Source organism: Chlamydotis macqueenii, chromosome 16 (genome assembly GCF_036417535.1).
Source record: "Chlamydotis macqueenii isolate bChlMac1 chromosome 16, bChlMac1.mat, whole genome shotgun sequence".
In the NCBI taxonomy this organism is placed as follows: Eukaryota; Metazoa; Chordata; class Aves; order Otidiformes; family Otididae; genus Chlamydotis; species Chlamydotis macqueenii.
The window spans coordinates 716,439-742,610 of record NC_141571.1 but is presented as its reverse complement, the minus strand read 5'-3'; the positions used below and the strand labels follow the sequence as shown (position 1 = coordinate 742,610).

The 26,172-nt window shown below is 48.4% G+C and overlaps 2 protein-coding genes across 17 annotated transcripts in view; both read right to left on the bottom strand.

Annotated features, from left to right (window-relative positions):
• The window catches only part of RBL1 (RB transcriptional corepressor like 1), a 278,968-nt gene extending 267,089 nt beyond the window's left edge, over nt 1–11,879 (bottom strand). For 3 of the 7 annotated variants that reach the window (XM_086760935.1, XM_086760930.1, XM_086760931.1), the window contains exons 1-12: nt 11,699–11,879; nt 11,438–11,571; nt 10,695–10,895; nt 9,223–9,287; nt 9,002–9,130; nt 8,710–8,870; nt 7,904–7,953; nt 6,004–6,190; nt 4,531–4,697; nt 2,197–2,309; nt 1,536–1,639; nt 832–969 (exon numbers count right to left, since the gene is read on the bottom strand). In XM_086760935.1, the coding sequence (XP_086617061.1) occupies nt 832–969; nt 1,536–1,639; nt 2,197–2,309; nt 4,531–4,697; nt 6,004–6,190; nt 7,904–7,953; nt 8,710–8,870; nt 9,002–9,130; nt 9,223–9,287; nt 10,695–10,895; nt 11,438–11,571; nt 11,699–11,839 (1,590 nt within the window). In that variant the 5' untranslated portion in view covers nt 11,840–11,879. Of the gene's footprint in view, nt 1–831; nt 970–1,535; nt 1,640–2,196; nt 2,310–2,749; nt 2,836–4,530; nt 4,698–6,003; nt 6,191–7,903; nt 7,954–8,709; nt 8,871–9,001; nt 9,131–9,222; nt 9,288–10,694; nt 10,896–11,437; nt 11,572–11,698 lie in introns of those variants that run through there. The other 4 variants (XM_086760932.1, XM_086760934.1, XM_086760936.1 and 1 more) reach the window with 4 other exon arrangements.
• Nucleotides 11,880–15,396: 3,517 nt separating this feature from the next.
• The window catches only part of CHD6 (chromodomain helicase DNA binding protein 6), a 96,115-nt gene continuing 85,339 nt past the window's right edge, over nt 15,397–26,172 (bottom strand). For 7 of the 10 annotated variants that reach the window (XM_086760331.1, XM_086760340.1, XM_086760336.1 and 4 more), the window contains 7 exons: nt 25,780–25,928; nt 25,290–25,496; nt 24,158–24,604; nt 23,284–23,475; nt 21,504–21,623; nt 20,385–20,489; nt 15,397–18,383 (listed from right to left, as the gene is read on the bottom strand). In XM_086760331.1, the coding sequence (XP_086616457.1) occupies nt 17,493–18,383; nt 20,385–20,489; nt 21,504–21,623; nt 23,284–23,475; nt 24,158–24,604; nt 25,290–25,496; nt 25,780–25,928 (2,111 nt within the window). In that variant the 3' untranslated portion in view covers nt 15,397–17,492. The remainder of the gene's footprint in view (nt 18,384–20,384; nt 20,490–21,503; nt 21,624–23,283; nt 23,476–24,157; nt 24,605–25,289; nt 25,497–25,779; nt 25,929–26,172) is intronic. The other 3 variants (XM_086760339.1, XM_086760341.1, XM_086760335.1) reach the window with 2 other exon arrangements.

The following is a 26,172-nucleotide window of genomic DNA, read 5'->3' as shown; positions in this document are numbered from 1 at the left end:
GTTGGATCTGCACCAGCACATCTGGTACTGATGCAGGCTACCAACAGCCACAGCAATATTAACAGATTTGTTTCCATTTCACCACTGCCCCGTATCTGAGAATTGAAGAAGGGAGAAGAGCATATAAAACAGCTTTCCCCAAGGGTTCAATTTTTTTGCTTGCTATTGTCTAAACAGAACTACTGCTGATTTATTTGGGACTAGCTGCGGTAAGCTGTTAGGTATCTAGTGAAAACAGGAGGCATGTGGATAGATGTTGAAAGGATCAGACAAGTCAGAGAACAGAAATGACACTGGAGGCAGGGGGGAATGAGGTTAAAAAAAGAGCAGAAATAGAGAACACCTGGAAAAAGAGATTTTATGTTATGTTATATCATAACAAAACAGAGAAGAAAACAGAGCAAGCCTGTGGTAAGTAGTAGTAGCCAAAGGCAACAAGGAATATTATTGCTATTTTATCACTAATAAGTAGAACTATAGTATAGCATGCAGTCAATAAATATGAATATCATCAAAACATATGCCTGAATGCTTTAGTCTGCCAGAATTGTATTATATTAAGAACTAAAAGTTGATCAACAGCACATTACAGTTAAGAACCATTTACAAAATGGTTTTCTTGCTTTAAATTCCAAGCTTCAACTCCAGCATTACACATTCCAGGTAATATATTTAAAGACAGTCAGAATTTAGAATAGGCAGGTTACACATTAACATCAGTCCTTCTCCTACTTGATTACCTAGGAAGGAAGAGCATCATCCTCTAGGACTGCTGACGCAGTAACATGCTGTTTTTAACACTGATCCGGTCCTAAGGCATTATTTATTTACCTTATAGAAATAGAATGGCCTTAGGTCAAGCACTTCAATGATCCAGGGAAAGGTACGAGCTGAGCTATACGCAAAAAGCACGATCTCCAAGCAGCATGCCATGAGAGAGCGGTGAAAGACATCTTGTTCCAAGAGAGCCTGAAGAGATTACAGAAAATGGCCATGATCTGAGGTCTGGGAAACAGAAGTTTGAATTTTGTGGCACTAACACCACATAGCTTACTGCTGGAGAGAAGAGCTACTGCTTTCTTCTGCCTTCCATAATCTCCTCTTTTTACAGGGAAGTTTAGAATGGTAAAGACCAGAAGCAGACTAACAGCACCAAAACCATGACATTTTTCATACTATGGCCAAGTGAATTGGCCTCCTTACTGTGAATCACAAAATAAAGGAAATGCATTGCTCTCTAACATGAAGTATTGATATTGTTAATTGGATAAAGAAGAGAATAAAAATTATCTGTCCATAAAATTGTGATTCTAGAAGGCAACACAAATTAAGATGATTAGTTATGCCAGAACTATACAGTTTTTAATAGCACTAAAAACTACATTTAGGCACCTGCCACATACTTCCCCTTTTTTAATATTAACAATATACACCACTGTTTCACTGCAGACTGCTCTGTTCGGGAACTGTCTGGAGATAACTCCCTAGAGAAGGTCACAAAAAGCATGCTACTCTTTTGCCAGTTCTTTACTTACAGTTAGATCCTTCCCATGTAGTCTTCGTGTTTCTTGCACCATTATGGTCTCCAAGATTTTATAGTACAAGATCTCTGCCAGTTTTAATCTGTTTGCAGCAAAGTCTGAAATTTAAAATCAACAGATATGAAGCCCAATGCCGTTTGCATAAATGGTCTTAAGACTATATGACCAGTACTTGTCCTTCTCTAAGACAATAGTGCATGTGTATACATATACACTTCACAAATCAAACAAGTATCTTCAGAAATGCACTAGTCACAAGAACAGCACAGAATTCTAGGAAAGTTTTAGAGGATTATTTATTTTAGTATTTCTAGTGACGTAATTTTGCAGACAGTTGCAAGAATAATTTTCCTATTTGTATTCCGTTTCCTTTAAATTTTAAATTTAAGAAGAATGCAAGCTTACAGTTTTTGTTAAGAGCTGCTATAGTTTCAATGCTCTCTTGGTTTCCCCATTTTGGACTGCAACCTTGGTTTTATTCTAATGAAACTGTATTCTTTACGGCGTTCTGTTTGACAGCCAACAGTTTTCTGTTTGGGTATGTTCTGGGTTAAAACCAGCTCCACTGTACTAAATACTTAGAGGGTAGTAAACGTACGTATTTAATTTGCCCTGGTTTAGTACTTTGAAACATTCCATGCATTTCAATCCATACCTATATGAGATCCTGGCTGTTCATCTGTTGACTGAGTGTAGCTGTGACAGAATGTCTCACCCATTTCTTTCACTCTGCTGATAATGCTCTCCATCGGGCTGCGTGCACAAGATCTGAAACAGAACGCAAAAAGAAAGCCTTGTTTGTATAAATAAATATCCAGTTTCAAAAAGCTCTCAAAAAACAACCAAAAACACCCCCTACCCAAATAAAAAGAAAATAAGCTAGTTACACTAAGCTTTCCTCATCAGGCCATAACCTGTACAGCCATAGAGAAGAGAGGAAAACACCAAAAATACAGAAGCATTCTTCCCTTTTTTCCTTTCCTAACAGAGTTAAGAGGCTATGTAGATTTTGGAACAGATGCAGGAGAAAGCAAGAACTACAGTAGCACAGGCAGGAGAAAAACATATCTGCTAGGAGCAAGGTAGCAGGAAGGATGCTACAACAGGCAGACAACCAAACGCACCCACGAGACCACACAAACCAGGCACGGTTTGAGGGAGTACAAGAAAGCTTTCCCAGTGAAAAGTCAGCATCTTTCTAAAAATACCTTATTTACTAGCAAGGCAGAGGGGAACTCATGAGAAAGAGCCAGAGAATCTCTCTGTCTGGAGATGCTCTTTCTGAACGCTTCCAGATTTTCCAGCAATTCTGTATTAGAGGACAGTGGCTTGTGACGAGTGTCACAAATTAAAACATGAAACTACTTTGAAAAGCTAGTATTGAAATAAACCAAAGTTTCATTGAACAAAGCCTCCTGATTAAATTCAAAGTTGTATTTCCAATAAATTTTAACTTAAAAGAGAAAATACTCAAAGCATAGAACATTACACATAGCCTGAGGCACAGCTTTCTGTTTCTCCTAATCAGGCAGCACATATCTCAGTGCTCGCTGAACTCGCATCCAAGATGAGCAAAGTGCTCAACATATTTCTCAGCGAATTACTCAATTCTTTTCCCCGTTTTAATATTTACATCTCTCTTGACAGACTGGGTTGTTACTTGAATACATTTTTCATTAGAGACTGCAGACACATTGTTTTAATTGTGTAATATAAATAATATCAAATAGTCCTTGAAAAAAACAATCAAATAAACATTCAAAATAGAAATGCATCTTGCTGAGCAGTTGTAAACTTCTACGAAAAAGTGTTAGGAAAACTTTCAAAATATACATAACTCCAAAGATGAGAACTAAAAGTAATAACTTTCATCTAGTTATGAAGGTTGCTTTAAAACAAAATAAAACAAAAACACTTTAGCACTTCAACAATTAAGCACTAATATGAAATATCCATCCTGATTAACAAAAAAAGATCTGGAGACCTTACACCGTAATACAGCAAGGCCTTAACCTGCATGGATGTTTGGCAAACACCCAACAGCTTTACAGGCATTTACTATTAAATTATCGCTTTTTATGAGCTATGAAGCAACACTCCTCTAACTTTTACTCAGAAACATTTTCACGTGCATTTCACTTCAGCCAGCATGCAGTCACACATCCAGGAGCCAAAAACACAGGCTGATTTATATAACGGAGACTCTGTCCCAGAAATGGTGAACATGGAAGACTGGGGTTGTGCTCAGTAGTCACTTATTACGATTTCCCTGTATCGTGCAGCAGCTAAAAAGCTTAAGCGAGAGGATCTTGACTAGGGATGCCCCGACTCCTGCCGGGAGGCCTGTCCTAGAACAGAGATGATGGCTCAGGGAGGAAACCGGTAAGCTGAAGCACACTCCGGGAGCAGGCACCAACACAACTAGAGAAGTGGGAAACATGGCTGCTGCTATACAAGAGATCAACATCAACTATAATTACGGTCGCTGCTAGGCTTAGACATACTCTATAGATTTAGATTAAGGTCTCCTGAAGCCATACGAAGGAGAAATGGGGAGCCTTTAGGCTGCTTCTAGTCTTATCTTCCCAAATCTTTACGGTAAAGATTACAGTTTGTTGACTCAAACATCTCCCTCCTCCACAAAAACTGCCAATATAGTTTCAACCATGCTTGTTTGTTTATTTATTTTTTTAAAAACATTTGGCTTCCAAGCAGACAGAAACAGTTCAATTAACAAATCAGCAGAAACTGAAACTCTATTAACAGAACGGTGGTGACAAGTTGGAGGGAGGGGTATGTGTGTTCAACTATCCTTCTCCAGGAGAGATCATCTAGAGAACAGATGATCTTTCAACTGGAAATAATACAGAAACACAGACAAAAACATTCTGTGCCAAACAAAGAAGTCAAATTTGAGCAAGAAAGCAGTCACAAGCATGAAAAGATGAGTTTCCGTTTGTGTGAGAGCAGCTGCAGTGGACGTACTTACTCAAAAATAGTTATAAGTTGTTCGCTCGGTGCATTTTTCAATCCAGCCACAATATTCTGCAACCGGCTCACGCTTTGTGTTGCTGAAGCAACAGGAGTGATGACAGCTTCCTTTTCTCGTAGGTATCTTCTTCCAGTCAGCGGAGTTGAAGGTGCAAATGACCTTTTCTGTCAGACAGATAAAAATAATACATAAAACCAATTAACAGAACTGTTTCAAAAACCTTTTGGATAAGCATCTCCTGCCACATCACTCTAAAATGACACCACTCGTACACTACCTGAAGGCTGCCATTAAACCTGTAAACTCAGAAGTCACTAAAAAGTAATGAAAGTTTTCTCAGGGCTCCATAAATACAAAATATAACAAATCTTCAGGTAGATTAAAATCAACTCCAAGGTTTTAATAAAACCTAGGAAAATGAGACTAAGTTTTAAAGTCTGTAAGTTTTTAAGCTCACTGGAATATTGAAAAATAGAGAGTAAAAAAGAGAAAGCATATGCTCCCATTCAGAGCCCTGGGCTGCGTTAGCTGGGTGGGCAAGGAGCACGTGGCAAAGCTGCCTTGGAGAGGGTGACAGGAAAACATTCTCTGGGAAACGCTGTCCTGGTGCACCTAGAGCCTCCCCTCACCCCACAAATGAGGCAGCACTAGGCAGATGGAGCTGTCGACTGCACTTATCTGTTTCTATGCTGCTTTCTGGAAGTGATGCAGTGAAGTATTTGGTTTTGAATTAACAGAATCGATTACATTCTGAAGATACAAGGCAAATAAGGAGGAAAGGTAATGCTTGCAGTCAGTACGTATAAAAAGCAATAAGTTCACTATTATACTACAGAAACCGAAGTCCAAAATCGATAAACTCATTCCAAACCTCTGTCTTTTTCCCGTTTCCCAAGTTTAAAAAGTAATTAAGTGTTTTCCAACATGCCAACTTCACTAAATACATTTTACATTTTTAAACATAGTGAAGCATTAACTCTGTTTATAGGCTACTTTCTGTAATCAAGAGTTAGACTTTGGCGGGGTTTATGTCTTGAATGTTATTTTCCATAGATTATTACACAAGTTTACTTTTCCTGTCCTAAAAAAGGAAATATCAGGAAAACAAATAAATTAATCCAGTGTAAAGTTTTCACAGTATTCTTAATTTATACCCTGTAAGTTTGAATAAAACCATAATACCTATAAATTTAGGTCTTAACTACTTCTTGATTTTTCTTGCACAAAACCAGACGACATCACAGATGAAGGTGCTCTCATCCCGTTTAACAGTTATTTACTAAATTCCACAGGAAAGACGACATCACCCTTTCTCCTTAGCAAGACAGCATCTGCTAACACCTGCAAATAGTATTAACCTTCCTTCTCTCGGGAAGAAATCCATAGTTGCCTCAGCGATTCAAACAGCGTACCAGGATGGGAAAACCCGAGGAAGTACTTCAAGCGAGAACACCGTGTTAAAGGAATCACCTTTTCAAAATGCTGCTGAAGATGACACTCCACATGAGCTCTTGCTGCTGATTTCCCAACGGGCACGTCTGCAATAAATTTCTGAGGAGTGCCGATTTCTTCTTCAGCATCAGCTCCTAGGAAAACTCTCTCATCGAAATCACCCACTGTCAGAACGTACTCTTCATACTCTTTATTCAGTGCTTTGCTGAAAAAGAACCCAGGTTTTACATCAAAGGTTAAACTGCTGAAGGAACAAAGAAGGTGTCAGTGGAGCTAAGGTAGAAAACCGAAACCAACATGCATTCAGAGCGTTCAGAGCTTTCAGTAGCAGTGCCGCTTGAAGCAAAACTGCACTACACCAAACAACCTGCCTGCGGTCACTTCCGCCTTCCTTCCTACTTAAAACCTCTTCCCTCCACGACTGGCTGCAGGGACCACTCTTCCTCTGACATTACTGCCAACATTTGGCTCCCAGTAAGAAGAGGAAAAAACAACTTTGCTTCCATTCCAGTTGCGAATAAACCAGTTTGGAAGTACTCAGCCGATCAGTTAAATCTTTGTACACATGGAGCACATTAACGGTCGTTGCATTAAACTGGCTACATTTGATTTCTACTTTTGCCACTTCGTAGCCCATAATTTTCATAACGGTACAGAGGAAGGGAAATGTAACAGCTAGGCCCCTGGATTCAATTTCTAAAATCATCACTGACATACAATGCCAAACAAATATTTTGTTTTCTTTATTCCAGCTAACCCAGCTGTAGAACAGGAACGTTAAATCTCACAAATGTTGCAAAGCTTTAAGCTTACACTTGGGAATCAGAAGGAAACTTTTGGATAAAAATCAGAAACAGCCCGCATCAGTAAATCCTACCTGCAGGTTTTCATGATACACCAATCTGTACGAAATACAACCTGCCAAGAGTCTTAGCGATTCAAGCTACCACTTAAGCACATATATTAATGGAACATAACAACGCGTTCATGATGCGAGTGATTCTGTGATCCCACAGGAAACATGCCTGTACCACAGGTTCACCTTCCCCATATCTTTTGGAAAAAGTAAAGGTCCATGACAAGCTTGGACAAAGAAACTGAGAGGCTTCCACATGTCCTTTAGATATCAAGCTACTTACAAAAGAACAGGGACTACTGTACATACCAACAATTGCATCTTTGCTCAAAATTCTCAAAGCAAACCAACAAATTAAAACCTCACCTTGCAAAACCAAATTAGTAGGTATTTTTGGAAACAGGAAGAAAAACCACCTTTAAGGGATCAAGAACAAAGCAGCTGTGGTTCATACTTTGCATTTAAATTGGCTTTCAGAAGTGAATGTTAAACGTTTCTGAAACAACTACGCTTGCCTCCCACAGAAACGCTCTACCTCTTTTTTGTGGTTTTGCAATTGTTGCTTCTTTTCCTTTTGAGTGCTTCTGTTGCATTCACAGATTTATACACTCAACTGGAGACTGATAAATGAATCGAAAGACTTTCCGACTCTGGTATAATATTTGAGGTGTGCATAGAAACACACCTGTGAACTTCAGAGTCCAGGTTTTGATTTGCATTTGATAACTCAAAGCTTACAGTTGCCCGAAAATAAGGGCAAGCACCACCAAACCTGACATTAAGGAAGAAACTCTGCAGCTGACCCCCGACATTTGACACAGCTCAGATCCGGAAAGCATTTCAGCCAAATAGCAGCTTTGACTGTCAAATATTAAAAGCCATTAGTTATGGTAATGTCGTAGTTCAGCCCCGATCGGACCAGACTACGCAGTCTCTCTCTCACTCCCCTCTACTACCTTCCCTCCCCGAGCGGCACAGGAAAACCTGAGATTTAGCATTCAAAGGCCTGTATTTTAGAAATTAAACCAAGCCCCATGATTAGGAACATAACCCGTAACTTACTTATTTTCTGTAAAATTGCACAGATCCAACAGACATTCTCCTTTTAAGATCTAAGAATAAAAAGCAGAAATATCTTATACAACAAAATCAAAACTCTCCCAACCCTAACAGTGTGAGGGCATGATGGTTTTAGCCAAAAAGGAAATAAGATTCAGGAGCATATCTGGACTTTTTTTTTGCCTAGACCAAAGGACTATGATGCTATTAGCAAGGAAAACTGATGAGGACAAAGTCCAATTCTATCCAAGCTCTAGAAAAGCTCCCTCTTCAGAAACAGCACTGCTATTTAACATCTCTTCCACGGGCGGGCTAGGGGCTGACCTGACGAAGGACTACCCAGAAACTTCCACAGAGCCTGGAAAAAGATTTCTAGGATCAAAACCAGACAGAACAATTTGTACACCTGCAACCTCAACCTCTTCCTTCCAAAGTATTTAGCTTACTCCAAGAGAAGCAGTAGGACCCCTGCTATCGTGACAGTTACCCCATAAAATTATTTCACAAGGAGAAATTTTTTTTCCCCCCAAAGAAAACATTATCATCCACGACTCAGTTTCACACTGCCCAGAAAGGAATGCAAAGATTCTCCACTGACATAAAAAGCCAAAACACAGGGGCTTACAGCACACATCATTAAAAGTGAGAGTAAATTCTGCTCCTGCTAAATTACATACAAAGAACACCTGAACCAGCCCCAGCTCACTTGCCTGTTAGTACACTTCCCTGCAGAACCTGCTGGATTTAAATGGTCTCAAGATCAAGATCTCTGAGCACTACCATGCATTCTTAAAACTAGTAAGATGTACCTTCCTATCAAATAGTTTTGAAATGTATGGTTTAAAGTAGTGTTCCTTTATTCCTTTTGCTTCTACTAAAAGCCCGTCATGCAGCTCACATAGTGTGGCAATGATGCAAGGAGGATCTTCAGAGGCTTTGATCTCTGTTGTGTAGAAGTCCACTGGTAAGCCTAAGAACAAGAAGGAGGAGGGACAAAAAAAAAAAAAAAAAAAACCCACAAAAAAAATCAACCTTCAACTTAATTGAAAAAGACAAGAGAACAAAGCATATTTGATTTTAAGTAATCTGTCCCCACCATACCTTTAAATGATGGATTTAGCAAATCTCTTCTATTTGGACACAAAAGGGCGTTTGCAAAAATCAGGTCCAAGCAGCACAGAAGCAAATGATAGGAATTTACTAAATCATCTCCAATCATACGGAAATTACCTTTAAGAGACAGCACATCACATCAAGCAACACAAAAGCAGTTCGTAACTCAGAACATACACAAACCATGCAGCTAAAAAAGGCAAGCCTACCCTTGGTGTACACAAAGAGAGTCCAGCAGAAGTTGAAGAGATCTTTAACCCCACATGGCAGCCGTCTATCAATAAGGAAAAAGGGGGAAAAGTCAGTCTTCACGTCCAGGAAGCCAAAGCTTGTTTTATGGTAAGAATTTCATTCCATTTCTTTGCTCAAAGTAACGGTCAGAGCCGTTGTCTATCTTCATGTCAGACTAAGGTACAATCTAAGCTACATGTTCTTAATTCAGCTTTCACTAACGGGTCTCCCACCTTGCTCCGCCCCTCTGACCCTTTTCTGAGCGAAGGGCTGCCTTTGGCCTGTGACCCTGGCCACGCTATTCTGCTGGTGTCACATCTGTAACAGCACCCTCCTGCAGCTGTGGGCAGCGAGGTGCCAAGGGCTACATAAATTCCAGTGATGGTTTTCCCTGAATATTTTACTATCAGTATCAGTCATTCCTTCAAAATACGCAACTACAGCTTGTATTACAGCTCATCTGCCGAATCGTGTTTGGAGCAGGGTTTTATCCAAAACCACAGAGATGGAAAACATCATTCAAGACAGCCCACAGAGACGCTAAAGCTGCAGTTACACTAACAAACGCTGCTCCAGTGAAGGCACAGTTACAGAGCATACTGACAAAATTTCTCCCAAAACGCAGTGATGCCCACAAAGCCACCTGCCACACGTGAAGAGCCGCAGCAGAAGTGACATGGAGATATGCTGGAGCATTTTACCAGCACAGCTATCCCCCCTCACATCCAGAGGACAGAGGTGAGCCGGCAAAAACACCTCGCGCAGACCCAGCTCGGCTCCCTCATCGTTACGGTTACACTCCCGCTGTAAAGCGGTCACAGGGCCAGCCGTACATGGAATACGGACAAACTGCTTCCATGAAGGCAGAAGTTCTGTGTGCTTCTGGGAGACGGCACCAGCGGTTACTACGTTTGTCATCAAAAGGAGCACATCGGCTGTAACTTTCTCCCATTTGCACATTACCACTCGTTTGGCACCATGTTAAAAATCCAGTCATGTAGCAGTCGCTGTGGATGTAACGCCGCTTTGCACAGAGGGATTATGTCACGATACCAACGACCTCAGCCAGCATTTTGCCAAGACAAAACATCCCTGTGCTACTCAAGTTATTTCTGCTAAAAGTTTTAAGCGACAGCCTTGCTGGGTCTCAGGTTAATCCATGTCACTGTGCCTCTCCCCACCATGGGCCAGTTTCTGCACCTTACAGTGAACTGCATAAACAGCCACCGGACGCAGAGCTCTGCTGATACAAGCCGTACCCCACCACGACGAGGGACGTTTCTGTGCTCACTGCATTTCAGAATCACAGCCACAAAGAGGCCCTATTACTTTGGAACTCTGTGTAACTTTTTAGAGCACAAATAATTATCTTAATTTTCACAAATCTATATTTGGTATAGATTAGGTATACCCCTTCCTGGGGAAAAGTCTCATTAAATCTCAAGAATACCTCTGTTTCCTGCTACGCTGTGGTTTAGGAGTTTCATCATAAGGGTTTTGAAATATATCCAAAAATATCGGTTCAAACTTTTTGAAAATCACAGTCGACACTTCAAAATTTCTCTCCAGCCTCTCCACTCGCTCTCGGAATTCCTGTGGTAGATTTGACATGTCCATCCACTTCTTCATTTTGCTAAAAAACTGAATTAGACTTAAAAAGAAAAAAAAAATGAACAGTCCACTTTATTTTGAGCTTTAACTAACTTCCTTTAATTTGAATCTTTTAAAAAGCCAAAACGCAACATATCGACTCCTTGATGACTAATACAGACTCACAGGATGGTTTGGGTGGGAAGGGACCGTTACAGCCCACCCAGCCCAACCCCCCTGCCAGGAGCAGGGACATCTCCAACCGGATCAGGTTGCTCAGAGCCCCGGCCAACCTGGCCTGGAATGTTTCTGGGGATGGGGCCCCTAAATATGTAGGTTTACCATTTATTTTGATGGACTCTCAAACTGGATATATTGTGAGCTTTCTGCCTTTTGGTTTCTCTCCCTCTTGAGGGCACAGGCACGGGAACACTGACTTTGTTTCAGGGCCACCAGCGCAGCTGTGCCTGCCCTGGAGCGGTAGGAAGGAGAGAGCCGCACAGCTCTGCCGGGAACGGGCCTTCGCGGGGAACGAGAGGCACCCCGAGCTCGGCCGCCTCGGGGACGGAGAGGACGGCGTCGCTCCGGCGCCGCGGGGCTGACCTGAGTCCGGCGGAGCGCAGGATCCGGGTGAGGGACACGCCGTTCCCCTCCATCGGGCCGCTCCCCACCGTGGGCACCCGGCTGCGGCGGCAGGCGACGTAGAGCGCGCAGGCCAGCCAGGGCAGCGCCTCGCCCTGCGGGGACGGGAAGCGGCGGCGGCTGCGGGGGCGGCCGGAGAGGCGTCTTTCCCCGCCCCCGCCCGCCCCGGGAGCGCGGCCCGGCCGCACCGCGGCGGACAGGGCCCGGCCCCCCCCCCCTCACCTCCAGGCTGTAGGTGCCCCGCAGCGCCGTGAAGTCCCGCAGCGCCTCGGCGGCGCTGGCCGCGTCCAGGTTGAGCTCCCGACAGAGCTGCTCGATGGTGGCGCCGGGCTCGGCGGGGGGCGGCGGCGCCGGGGGGGACATAGCGGGGCCGCCCCGGCCCAGCGCGACCGCTCCACGCGCGCCAAAACGCCCGGGCCGGAAGGGAGCGGCGCCTTCCGCCGCGCGCGGGGCGAGGGGCGGGGCGCGCGCGATACCTCCCCGCGTGGGCGCGGCGCCGCAGGGTCACGCCCAGTGACTCCGCGCGTGTGGAGGGCTGGCACGCACGCGCGGGGGGGGAACGGGCGGGGCAGGCGCGGGCGGCGGGGCTGCGCTGTGGGCTGGGGGTTTGGCGGGCGCCTTCCCACGCGCGGCCCCGGCCCGCCACGGGGAGCGGCGTCTGCTCCCCCGCCATCCGCACCCCCGAGCGACACGCGTGGGCAGAGCCTCTCCTCGGCTGCCTCTGGCCGTGGGTCGGCAGGGCGCTGGCAGTCAGGGTCACGCCCCCCCGTCACCCGTGGGACAGGCCCACGCCGCCAGAGATGGCCGTGGCCGCGTCACACGGTGGCCGACGCGGCTGGATGAGGCTCGGGCCTGCTGCCCTGGGCAGTGTCCGCCGGCAGCCGTGTGGGAGCCGGCAGCAGCAGGAAGGGTTCGCGTGACCCGGGGTCGGTAGCGTGAGCGGGGGGGGCGGTTTCAGCCCCCCGCATCCCGGAGGGTGCTGCAGTCACCGCCCCGGGCTCCCCGCGAGTCAGCCGCTGCCGCCGCAGGCGCTCGGCCTCGTCTCAGCTGCCGGAAGGTTCCTGGGCAGAGGGAACGCGGAGCCAGCCCAGAGCGAGCCCAGCTCCGCAGCTGGGGGCTGAACCCCCGCCCCGCTCGCGGTACCCGGGGCGAGGTGATGCTCCGGGGCGAGTTCCCGAGGAACCCAGCCCCGGGGACCCCACTCACGCAGCAGCTTCTGGCCCGCTTGCACTTACGGTCCTGCGCATACATGCTGAGCTTCCTTTCTTTTAAAACGTCCTTTTGCAAAGCCCAGGGACCATTTAGCCTTTCTGCATGGCACTGGCTATTCCTTCAAAATGCCAAGCGCTCAGAAGAAGCAAAAGAGGTGAACAGACATGCTGCGGAGCATCTGCTGTGACTCCTGCGACAGGGCGCTGCTGTTCCTTGAACCCCCCTGGGGCTGGTGCTGGTCTTGCACGAACTGATGCTTTCAGCCAGCCTGGGGCCGTATTCCAGGCTCAACCAGTGACCTCGTGTCCCCATCTGGACAGCTGGCACGCAGGAGTCAGGTAACAGCAAACAGCCGCTCCTCTTGTTAAAATCAGACTGGAGGGCTAACGAGCCGAGACAGGAACTGGTGAAATCTGAGTTCTCCAGGAACTGGTGCTGCCTTGGCACCACGCCGGTGGCTTCGAGCCATCCCTAGGCGCATGGTGAAACTGTGAACATCCCAAAAGCCACAGCTGGAGGCTGAGAATGGTGCTCCCAGGACAGCTACACATGCTGGAAAGAGCATGTTAGGCGGAGAGCTGGGAAGAGAAATGAGAGAGAAGCTGGAATTCTCTTACCTCTGATTTTCCAGAGCCGCTGCTCTGCCGGCTGCTGGGCCAGCTCCTTTTCTGGCCGCGCTGCCCGGCGCCTGTGGCTGAGCACCCTGCCGTCCCAGCCGGCCGGTGACCGTGGGCTGCTGTGCACTGGCACACGTGGTGCAAAGCACTCGGGGACCACGAACGGCACTTTCACCTGTTTGGTAAAGCACTCGATGGTTCCTTAAAGTTGTAAAAAGTGGTGAGAATTAGTGGTCTCTGTGACTTGGCCTGTGCTGCAGAGCCCTGGTGCTGAAGTGGCTCCTGAAGAGCTGGAAAATACAAATGTACTGAAAAGCTCAGGTTTTATTTGATACAAACCAAATGTCATTACAGAAATTGCCCTTTGCTCACTGCCAGCTGAGATTTCAGACTCAAAATCCTTGTCTGTAGCTTTCTCAAGATCTCCCTTCCTACCAGAGGTGAATACCACACCTCACCTGGCAGCACAGAGCGTGATGCCTTTACAGCGGAAATGCCAGCATGAATGCTTCTCCACGTACCAAAGGGCTGCCTGGCTTCTGCAGATCCCACCAGCAAATATTCTGCGTTAAGGGCGCCGGGCTGGAAGGCTGCAGTGTGTGGAGCCAGAATTTAAAGGGAGACTCGGGAACTGGAAATTCACTCGTTGTCTTGCCTCCTCTGCCCCTGCCCAAGTGATAGCTGATGCTTCTCTTGCCTGTTACTTTTCCGCTTCTTCCCTCAAATAAACGCAGGAACAAAATGCCAAGACAAGGTGTTTATGCAAGGGCAGAGGGAGAAAGCAAAAACTCTTCGTTTACTCTGTGCCTGTTTTCCTGGACCTTAAAGAAATTAGCTTTTCCTGTGCATGTTTATTCAACTGAAAAAGTGAATTAATACCTGCTTTTCTGAAGCATGAGATCCTTAGGGACAGATTTACAACAAGCATTTATTTGGCGCCTATTAGCGTGTTACAAGACGTAGATGGAGGCGCTCAGTATCTCAGTGAGGGGAACTGAACACCCTGTCTGCTGGGAGGTGCGCGTAAGTGCCAAGGACTGTAACAGGGGCGGGGGACCTCACGGCTGTCACTGAGCTGCCACCCATCCTCCGGATGAATCGGGTCGGCAGAGAGTCCCTGGCACCGGCTGTGGTGCTTGGGCTGCCCCAGTGTCCTTGCAACCCGCACCAGACAGCGAGTTAACCCACACAAGGCGCGTTAACCCAACAGCGCGTTAACCCACACAGCACAGTGAGTTAACCCACGTGGCGCGGCAAGTGAACCCGCACAGCACGGTGAGTTAACCCACACAGCACGGCAAGTTAACCCACACATGCCGAGTTAACCCACGCGGTGCTGGATGAAATTGCTGCTGGCCGCAGTGGCGTTTAGCCCAGGAACCTCCTTCCATGGCAGGAAAAGCTGAGCCAGCTGCAAGCAGCCCTTCCCCAGAGTAACACGCATCTTGTGGTGCACAAAGAGCAACCCTAAAGAAGGGAGAAGTCCGCTGGGTTCGAGAGCTTCTCAATGGATTCGTGCCGAGAAAAAGGCAAGTAACGTTTATCAGTGAGTCAGGTGAATTAAACATTCACATGTATTTGCTGAAAAAAATTATATACATCTGTAGCAAGGCTCTGCCAAGTTTGAAAGATAAGCATCATCTAGTCACTAAATTAAAAAAATAAAAATCTGACTTTTAAATCTTTTCTTTTTATCCACGTTCAAGAGCACAGACAGTTTATTTTGTTAGCACATTTGGTGAAGAATGTATGTTTGTGTGAGTAGCCATGAAAACCAGTGAAAATTTGGCATTTGTTTTGGATATGATGGAAAATAAGAAGTCACTTACGCCTTACAGTCTAAATAATCCACAGAGGATATCGGGTTGCAAGAGGGTCACAAAGCAGCAGTCAGAGAGAAGCCTGAACACCCAGAGACGCAGCATACATGTCTGACAAGGAAGAACAAGGTACAGAGCATGCTGGCTAATGAAATAAATGTCACTTTGAACCCTGTTCCTTAGGCTGGAACCCTGGACAAACCTTCCCAAAACGAGACGCGGGCTCTGGAGAGATTTCAGTACCCATTCACAGTAAGGCTTTCAAGCTGCATGAAGTTTTATAGCATTTGTATTTTAAGGATTTAGGGCAAGTACATGTTCTCCTACTGAATAAAAAGAAAGTTAGTACTTAAAAGGTTCAAAAATATATCAATCGTGATTTTTTTTTTTTTACATAAATAAATTATATTGATTTTGGATTTAACAGCTGAAAAAACCCTTTCTGCTTCCACTGGAGGCAAAACTGAACAAAATGTTAGTTAAATAGAGATAGCAGCATTTCTAAGAAATCTGTCGATAGTGATACAGTATCTATGCTACAAGGGTGTTATTAAATAGAACACATTTAATTATCGGGGGAGGGTTGCATTACGATTGGTTACATACTTTAAAAAAAAAAATAAATCATCCAATCCAGTAAACTGGGAATAAATTCCGTGAAAATATAAACCAAATGCTTTTTAGACCATGGGTAACAGACTTCTTTGAGATGCTAATTTTAACATGTACATAATTTATAATCCCAAATGTATAAAAGACAATGACAAAAAGCATCATAAATAAATAATGCAAACTGAAATAGTTATGTCAAAACATTTGGACCATCTGATAAATTAGCAAAACTGTAACAGAAAATAAGTAAAAAATACAGTAAATTGTGACAACCAAATGTGAAACCGATTACTAGCACGCTCCCAACTCCCTCACCAGCCTGCCTTGTATCTCGCTGCTGCACCACCGAGGGTTTATTTCAAGTCTCAAACCATGAGCTGCAAATAAGAACAAGCCCAGGTGAAAGGAAAATTAACGAGGAGGGGAAGGAGGAATACGAAGAGTTGCCTGCAGAGGAGTCTCAGTACCCAGAGCTGCGGGGGCTGGCGGCATTAAAACCTGTCCATTTAAAATGCAGATGTGGAAATCATTGCCAATGGGGTGGGGGGGGCTCGGAAATACTGTTCAACAGCAAACGGAATGGAAAGAAGTAGCCAAGGTCATCTCTTCACAGTCTAACGCTAGAAAAGAAGAAACTCGAGCTCTGAAGGTCTCAACAGTCCTTCTCGGAAGGCTCCCCAAAGACGAAAGCTGGCCTCCAGCCTTTTCCTTGTTTGCTGGAAGGACGTTGCTTCCAGGTGAAGAAGTGGAAAACAGAAAAACTCAAAAAGCCTCAGTGTTCATGAGCAGCATGAAAATAAATGTGGCCTGTTCACGGCTGGGAGAAAATACCTTGATAGCACTTCTAACGCCATAGCTGAGAACTAACGCCATAGAGAACTGAAAACTCGCAGAATGAGGAAGAAACTGGTAGCTACAGCTACAGTAATCCCAAAAAAGTCATGCAAGATGTGCAAAACCTTTCCAGCTCAAGCTGAAAAGTTCCGGTAACTTTTGAGGAAAGGGCAACTAAACTCAGCGTAAAACCAAACTTTGGTTTTAAAAAACACAAAAGAACGTCTACGTTGTATTTTCACTCGCTGCGGTTTGTCTCCAAACCTTTGAGGTGGGGGTGATAAAGAAATCATATCACTACCAGTTATGCTTTTTCCTTTCAAAGAAATGAATATATGCATTTTCAATCATTAGTTATATACTTCTGTCTATCCTACTATTCTAGTAACCATGATAAAATAGGGAAATACTTGAAATAAAAAATACACATTAGCACTTACTATAGCTGTGCTTTTTACCCCCAGTACAGGTTTTTTCCTTCAGTGTTGCTGTCGACAGAAACACCCTTGTCTGACTGCAGACCAGGAGGTAAAGACTTTTCTTTTGCTCTTGGTTTGTTTTTTTTTTTTTTGCTGCTTTTTCTTCCCAAAGGAGTGAGCAATCTGGGGGGGTGACCGAGTACTGGATTTGCTATCGTCGGCTGGGATGAATGACTGGAAAAACAGAACGAGAATTCAGTGCCTCCCATACTAGCTAGACAACACTGTTTATCTAATAAAGTGGCAAGACCCTGCAACTATTAACATGGAGTATGTCACCAGAGTTTTCTTCTGACAGGGAATTAGGTAGATAATATCTCATGGAAACACAGGTTTATGAAGGCGGAGCGGGGCGGGAGGGTAAGTAACAAAGAGTTTATGGGATAAGAAACTCACAAGCCACAATCTTTTTGTGTTATTTTTTTTCAACGAAACAGAAGTTCTAATGGGTATCGCGAGCCGCTTCGCGCTCCTCCTCTGCTGCTCCATCCTGCTCATTTTCTGCTGACACAGGCGGTGTTTGCTCGGCACAGTTTTGACTGTTTGCAGCTTCTCCTTCTGGCAGCGTGACAGTTTCTGGCTCTGGGTTTGCTGATTCCCCTTTCGCTTTCTTCCTCTTCCGCTTCTGGCTTTCCAGGGTCGCTGCCTCCGAGTGTCTGGTTTGCTGTATGCCGGGCAGCGCCATGCCGATGCCAGGGGAAAGAAACATGGAGGGATAGATCAGTCCAGGAGACATCCCTGGGATAAGGAACGGGTTAAAAGCTACAGGACTACTGGTAGTTATTGCAGATTCTGTCTGATTAGAAAACGAACTAGGACCAGGCTTATCTTCAGAGAGAGTTTCTTTTTTCACATCCTGGCTACTCTGTTTATCCTCAATAGCTTTCTCCGTGTGGGCTGTACCACATTTCGTTGTGCTTGTTAACGAAGTTGGAGCAGTCGCAGTACAAGTAGTCGTCATGGGGGGGTTGAGAAGTCCTCCCACGCCAAACATCTGTGGGACGGTAGCCATGCTGGGCAGCATCATGGGCAACATACTCAGGGTGCTTTTCACATCCTCGCCGGCGGGCACGGCTGCAAATCCAGCAGGAAACCCAACCAGCCCGGTCAGAGGGATCCCTTGCATGTTTCTCATGTTCTGAAGTCCTACTAGATCCATCCCAGCAATCAGTCCGTTCATGAACAGTGGTCCCATTCCAGAAGAAGAATCTGCTACGACGCCAGGGCCTTTAATGAGGTCACTTCGGGGCCTTCTCCCCCTCCGGCGAGGCCCGGCGTCTCGGAGCACAGGCTCAGTTAGGACGCGATTGAATTTGCTTTCTGGTAAGTAGCCCTGAAAACGAAACACAGAAAACAGAAGACACCTGACAGTTATTACTGCACCAAAGGAAATCTGGCCTTTCTGCGCTCACATCTACATCCCAGATGGTGTCAGCACAGAAGTATTTGCCTACATGATATGGAATTTGAGAGGTACGCACAACTTTTCCCCAAGGGATGCTGCCGAATACAGAGGACCCTCGCTCTGCCCTGGCGTGATACTGCAGCGTCAAAGTGCACAGGGAGGAAAGGTAGAAGCACATTTTTACCCCACATTTTCACCCGAGCCCTCAGCATCAGCTGTTCACAATGCAAGAAGCACCGGGGCAGCTCTGTGTCAGGCGCCAACTTAGCGCCCTTCCCAGCTTTAATCGTAGCTTCAGCAACAGGTGGAAAACCCTGTCTTTTAGCTGTGAGGGGCCAAATTTTCAGTGCTCTGCAGGACGGCAAAGCTGCATGGGATGACACACAGCGAGTGGACAGGCTGTCTGAGTTGCTCCCCACTAAAGCTTCACTGAGACACCAGGTGGGTTCTTCTGCGCCCTCAGATACGGGACCAAAACCCAGCGGCCACAACTGGGTGAGACTGTGCGGCTGCACAGGGTGATGTGGGGGGATCCATAGCGCAGTTTAAAATGCCAGTTTTCAGCATCCTCATCACAGACATTTAACCATGTCCCTTTGTGGGTCACTTGAGTTTCAATATCGCTGCTCTCTGAACCGTTTCCAGAAACAGATTTAGGTTGGAAAAGTATCACCTGTTGACAGTTGTGGTGCAGACACTTGAATCGCATGACCCTGGCAGTCTGCACAGCACAGCTGCTGCCCAAGGTGGGAGAATCAGCTGCTCTCCTCCCGCCGGCACAGGGAATACCTGCATGGCACCATGACAGGGCAGCTGACCCCACGCTCCTGCCTGCCCGCACGTCCCTCTGCATGCACGTGCCAGGATGGATGTGCCCTTACTAAAAGCAAAGTGTTGATGGGGCTTGGGGGTGCAAATGCTAACGGGCATGCGGCCACCGAACCCGGGCGCGTGAGCGGGTGGCCAGGCACAGAGAGCGTCCCCTGAAATGACGGTAAGGAAGAGCTGCCAGCTCACGTGAGTGCTGGCCACCCAGATGGGGCGCAGGGGCCAACCTGGACATCGGGCTGTTTCCTGGGGAGTGGGACAGACCATGCCAAGTCTCCAGTGCTAATTAAAAGCAAATTTGAGAGCAGCACAAACCTCTAAGCCAACTGGTTCCCTCTCCAGCCCCCTGCAAGGGTGTCACACAAACCACCACAGCCACAAAACCAGGGAGCAGGCGAGAGGGACTGTAGGGAGAAGCCTGGATAAGCCTGGCCCACAGGGCAGGGAAGGGCGATCCAGCAGGGCCGGCATGGCGTGGGGCGGAGCAGGGGGCACAGCGCTCCTCCGTTAGCTCTGCCATGCACCGGGGCACGGACTGGTGTGAGCAACAGGGTGAATGAACGTGGTGGGGCTTGGCTCCCTCCTGCCCCTCTCCCTGCCTGTGTCTGAGCCTTCAGGCTTGGTGACCTGCGGGGCATTTAGCGGGCCCAGAGTGGCAGAGGCAGAGTTTGCAGGAGCTGATGAAAAGCCTTGGCCAAGGGTATTTATGAAAATCTGACCTGTGAGAATGCACTTTGTCCACTCCCTGCCATCCAGCGCCTGAGGTGGATCACTGCTCCTAGGGGATTTCTCTTGCCTCTGCTATTTCTAAGCATCCCAAGGCTTTCTGGACAGTCACCCTGAGCTGCTGAGCCCCGTTCCCAGGGCACTGACCCCCTTCTCTCCTTTCTCTGGCCGCGCCGTGGAGCTGTGGCATGTGCCCGACCTCCCTCTGCCACGCGAGCGCTCCCAGTGCTGCCAGCCCTGCAGCCATCCCCTCCCGCCTGTGCAGCTGAGGTCCTGCCTCGCAGCTCCCAGATCCTCACTGGAGAAAGGTTGTGGGGATGGGGAGGGGAAAGAAAAGATGACATGATACAGATTTCTCCAAAAGCTCTAACTTACTGAAAGCTTAACAATGTCAGCCCAGTCAGCTGCAACAGCATACTCCAAGTTTGCATCAAGCCACCTTGGCAATTCCTTCAATGCTGGTGCCGTGGCTCCCCCTAACTATAAAACACAGCAGAAGGATGACCTCTATTGCAGAAAGAGTTATGTCAAATAACACAAGAAATACGATTACACTTCCTCCAGCTCCTTGCTTTGGGCTGCAATTTGGCTGGGGCACAGTCTCTGCCCTTGCCACACATCTCTGCAGGACTCAGTATGTGCCCGCTGCCTGCAGACACGCAGCTCAGGGAGAAAAGGCAAGTTCAGCCTCTGGCCCGTCCCATTACCCTCCCTGGGAACAAGTGATGGGGACAGGGCTTCTGTAAAAGCCATGCTCAGAACTGGACAAACCCACCAGTCCACCCAGGTCTCCAACCGCCATCGTGGGCGTCATGGAGGGAAACAAACATGGCTGAAGCTCTGCCTCACTGTTTAGTTTTGGGCTTAGATGAGATTAATGTCACATCACCTCCTGATCTAGTGCAATCCTGGGTGTGTTTAAGGACGGAATTTGGGTGGAAAGTATCCCTGAACATCCCTTCTCATTCAGAGAGGTGAATGGGAGATTAAACTGCAGACCATGCAGTAAATCCATGCTCCTTGCTCAGTAAGCAAGGAAAAGCCCTTCAAACCCCCCACTGCCCAGCACTTGGACGGGTATTGCGATGCTCTGCCTGAGCCTCCTAAGGAGGATCAAAACAAAGACATTTGCATGGCAATATTACAAATTGTGGCATATTGCAGTGGATTCAAGGGGAGCAATCAAGTCCAGAACAGGAAGCACCAGCCAGGGCTCTGCTGATGGCGGCTTTAAAGCCCCTTTGCCATTGTGGGGTCTGTGTACCCTGGCAAGGGCGAACACTCAGACTTCCCCTCCTTCATGGAGAAAATCCTGTGTTTTGCAGGCCTGTGTCCCCTCGGGCACACACGCGTCACAGGGCAGTGTAGATTAGTGAGGTGTTCCAGACTTTTGTCCCATCCACAGGCTTCTCTAGGCCAAGTCTCCCCCCAGGCGAGCTCGGGGTCTGCATCTCTCGACACCAAGGGCAGAGCACAAAACAGGCCTTCGCTTACCCGCCGTCCGGTACCCTTATGTACCACAGGCACCCGCTCCTCTCCCGTGAGTGAGTTAATGTCCAATTTGCTGGGGTCCTTGCAGCGTTGCCTCCTCTGCTTGGGCTTGTCTGAAAAATTCTGGAGTGCAAACAAGACAACGTTAATGAGACCAGATGGCTTAATGAGCCTGGATGGCTACAAGCCCTGCAGGAGAGCGGCACAGACAAGCTCCCGAGGGACGGAGGGTCCCTGCAGACTTGGGCATGAAAGCACAAGTGGCACAAGCTGGTTTCTGCCACAGGGCCAGCTCTCAAATGAGTGCGACTGATTTCAGTGTACCCCACTTAGACTGCTCCAGCCCTTTCTAATTCCCCTCTAATCCTAAAACTGTAACCTGCTGCCCATTCATACACGTGCATCCACAAACAGGGCGCTAACTACGACAAAGAAAGAAAGAGAACAGGTCTGTGTGTGCCACCTCACGTTCGTCTGACACAGTTACCCGCTTCTTGCCAGCTCATCTGTCCTTCATTTCGCCCCTTTTCAGCTGCCCCAGCACAGAGCTGCTGCACCGCGTTTCCTTGGGATCAGAGCCCTTCAGGACCACAACCTACAGAGTTACAGCTGAGTTGCTGCACTGAGTCCCGTGCCAGTGTGCCTGCAGGGATGTAGCATTATAAGAAAACACTGCAGGTGCCAATTCCTGAGAGTCAAAGAGAAGACCCTGAGCTTGGTCTGTCCTTGAAGTGCCCCAGAGCAGCTTTCAGTCCATCCCGCCCCAGAGAGAGGACACCTGTCCTGACAGGGCAGATGCTGCAGGGCTGGCCCAGGGCACTGGGGGCTTGCTGGGAGCAAGAGGTTCACCAGCGGCACAGCCAGACAGGGCAAGCTCCAGCAAGCCCCCACAGAAGGCAAGGGCAATGGAAAGGAGTGGGGAGGCACCTCCATGCCTGCTCCACCTTGTGCCTGCTTCTTGCAATGCCCCTGGGAGTCTGGCCTCGGGCACGGAGCTGGATTTTGAAAAGCAAGGGCCTCCTACCCGAGCAATGCTGGGCTCCTCATTTCTCATCTCTACTGAGCTCCAAAACACAAACAGCCTGCCTGTACTCCAAGCTCAGGGAATCCCTGCCTCAGGCACACAATCCTCCAGGACCAAGATGCACAGTCTTTTACGTATTGACCACCATCTTTCTTCCTACTCTGTTTCTCAGCCTGTTAACTGTGCCTACCACACGGTCTAATGGGCTAACTAAGCTGAAACCTGGAGCAAACCAACGTGTGAAACCAAGAGGTGGATGCTTATGAGACAGCAAGAAGAATCAGACAGATTCTGTACTCCTGCCACACTGGTAGCGCCCATGGCCACACCTGCAACACAGCCGCTTTGGTCCAGCTTTTAAAGTGAGGAAGTTTCCTCTTGTTTGAGAACCTCGTTTAATGCAACAGCAAGACCTAAAATGACCCCAGTTGAAAGGGAGCAACACGGACAGACCTTGAGCATCCCAAATCCCTTTTCCCATTTCTCTTCCTGGCACTTCTGGCAGACATCGGACTAACTGTACACTGGGCAGATGGATGCACTGGAGCTGCACACAAGCGCCTTTCACTCTGTACAGGGAACTGTGCCCGCCTTCTGTGACTTCTGTGCCTTCTGCTGAACCTCCCAAGCAGCCCTGAGGTACACCACAAGCCACGGTATCGGGCAAAAGGCTGCATTTTGAGACATTTTGTGGAAGCCCTGAACTCAAGAGAAACTGCAGAAAATCTAACACAAAGGGCCACCAACGGCCACCCTTACTGTGCCAAAGCCAGGAACGTCGAGTGTGTAGTCGGACTGCTGACGGAGCCAGTCGAGGAGACTCTTATTCGGGACAGCCTTCTCTGCTTGGCTGCCTGCAGCTGGGACTGGCTCTGGAGCTGAGGTAGCAGCAGCCAGCCCATCGGGAAGGGGACTGGTCTGGGGGGGCTGCGGCTGGTCTTCCTGAACATCCTGACAAGGAGGGAAGAGGAGGGACAGCCCATCAGCAGCACGTGGTGATGCATGTGCACCCAGATAAGCAGAGCTCCCAAAGCAGGTCATCTGCTCCCATCACACAGATTGGCTTCTTAATCCACCCATTCCAAGTGCCTGCTCCTCGAATCACCACCCACCACCATGCTACACTTCCACTTAGTCCCCAAGCTCTGCTGGCACGGAGGGCAGGAGATGCTTCTGAACTCACCTGGAAACACTTGGATCACCAGCAGGACCAACTTCCCCCCAGATCACTCCTAAAATTGGTCTAGAGGAACTAGACTTGCTCCCAGAGCCCCACTCTTCTTCGAGTGGATCCCAGGGAAGAGGGAGATAGGGGGCAGCAGGCTCTTGGCCACAGCTCAAATGCAGTCAAGGACCTTTCCTTGTGTTCTCTAACCCCCTGAGGTGGGACAGCTGCTTTTGATAATGCTTAGCAGGACTCAAGAACTCCAGGCAGAGTGCTGCAAGTCAGAGGGAAAAGCTCCCTTCCTCCCTGGAGCAGTAACTGCTCCCGCCTGTGCCAGCACAAGCCAAGCTGGCCTGGAGGAGGTCCCACACTGCCACGGGCAGCAGGGCTTGTAGGAGAGAGTTGGACCAAGAGACAAATCATGCTGTCTCCACTGGGGCCATGCGAAAGGGAGGAGCATTAACCCACCTGCAGCCTGGTTGGAAGAGGCCTGTCCTTCAAGAAGATGAGATCCATCCCTTCTACATTTTTTCTCCTGCCTCGTCTCCTCCTCATGGCAGTATCGTCTCTTCGGAGGCTGCCGTTTACAATTTGTCCCGTGACAGGATGGATTAACCCTGCCTGGAGGATGCCAGACAAGTCCATGCCCAGGGAGCCCTGGAGGGTGCTCATGGTCCCCAGCTTCGGCATGTTTGTGTTCAGGGGGAAGGGAGAGGAGCTCCCTGGGGACCCATCCGAGGCTCTGGACAAGTCCACCGCTGCATCGCGCCAGCCATTCAGCAGAATGGGTGGGTGAACATGGGTCGCGGCTAGCTGCTCCAAGCTCCTCTGCTTGGCTTCTCTCTCCATCTCGAATTCATAGGGCCTCTTGTGCTTCCGCTCGTCCTTTGCAAAAGCAGGGGTCAGGAAACCTTCCTGTGTGTATCAAAGCCACAGAGAAGGTTACGGCTGCTCCCGCACTGCCCAGGGACCTCAGCTCTTCAAACCAGCACCAAGCTAACCGCCAGGCTCCTCTGCCTCTCCGCAGGAGCCCCAAAGGAGGTCTTTTCTCTGGGCATACCATGCCTCTTTCCCGGTGTGGGGATGGTGCAGGAGCACCCTCACACACATTTTGATCTCCCAAGGTGCTGTAGCCCTGGGTGCTCCGCCAGCTGCTGGGCAGCTGGGCTGGGGTCCCAGGCCAGCAGCTTCTGTCTGCTCTCTGTCTGACAGCAGGAGATGAGAGCGAGCTGGGGACTGACAGGGCAGTGCCCTCTCCGGCACCCTTCCCTTCGGGACACCAGGGCAGTGTCCTCTTTTTCCCCGACCACGCTGGCTGCTCCAGTGCTGACTCTGGAAGCACCTCTACAGCCGCAGGAGCTGTGGAGCTGCTGCAGAACAGCCGCATTCCCAGGAGGGGAGCAGGGCTGGTGGGGGGCTTGAGAGCACAGGGAGCTCACCAGGAGCCCTCAGTGGCGGGGACCAAGTGGCTTAAGCCACGTGTTATACCCAACAAGTGGCACCAAGAGGCAGTGAAAACCTGCTTGGGAAGCTCCTGAGCACTTCTGGGCAATGCTTCACCGCAGAGCCCCAAGCCTGTCCCTGCTGAGGGCTCCCTCACCTTTTGTACCTGGGAGATTAACACTCCATTGTTGAAGTTGGGATTGGGGGCTTCTGATTCAGCAAAGCTGCTCCTGCTGCCAGCATTGCTGGCTACCGCTGGAGCCGTCAGCACGCTGTGTGTCTCAAACTGCTGGCTGGAGGAAGGCCACTTGCCCTTCAGGATGGCGTGGCAGATGTTGTCAATGCGGTTGATGATCACACGGTCCTGCAAACGGAATAGGACAGTGGCAGGCTGGGACGGGAATGACTGACTCTGGTACATCATCTCAGGATTAAAGATAAACCCAGCCCTTGGCGACCTCAGCTTGGCAGGGAACTGCTTTGAGACAGACCACGGCACAGGTGCTTGGGAAGAGCTCCCCAGTTAGAGGATCTGTGGGCAACCGTGTGTGGAGGACCAGGAGGCAGAGCTGGGGCTGTGGGAGTCACTGCTGGTCAGGACTACGCCGTAACACTTGCAATACAAACCCTGTTAATTTTAAACTCACCTTAGGCCACTCAGAGAAGGAGTAAAGCGTCTTCTCCTGCAGCAGCTGGGCTATGGTTGGCGCCCGAGCATCCTGAAGGTCATCAGTCTCCCCAGGCAGGACAGAAGCAGAACTCTTGCTCTCTTCTTCCAAGTATTTCTCTGGACCACCTGAGAAAGCGACAGAGAACAAAGCCCATTACCGCCCTGCCTGTCACTCTCTTGAGGTGGGCGCAACTCCTCACACCTCCCCAGTTCAGTGCCCAGCTGGCTCCAGAAGGGTCCCATTTTCCAACCAGCCACTAAGAAATGCAGCAGCCCTGGGTCATGGCATGCTGCTCCCCTGGGCTGTCTGGGGGCTTGTATTGCAGTGGCCCCAGTCCCTGACCAGTCCTTTGCACACACCTTTCCAGAA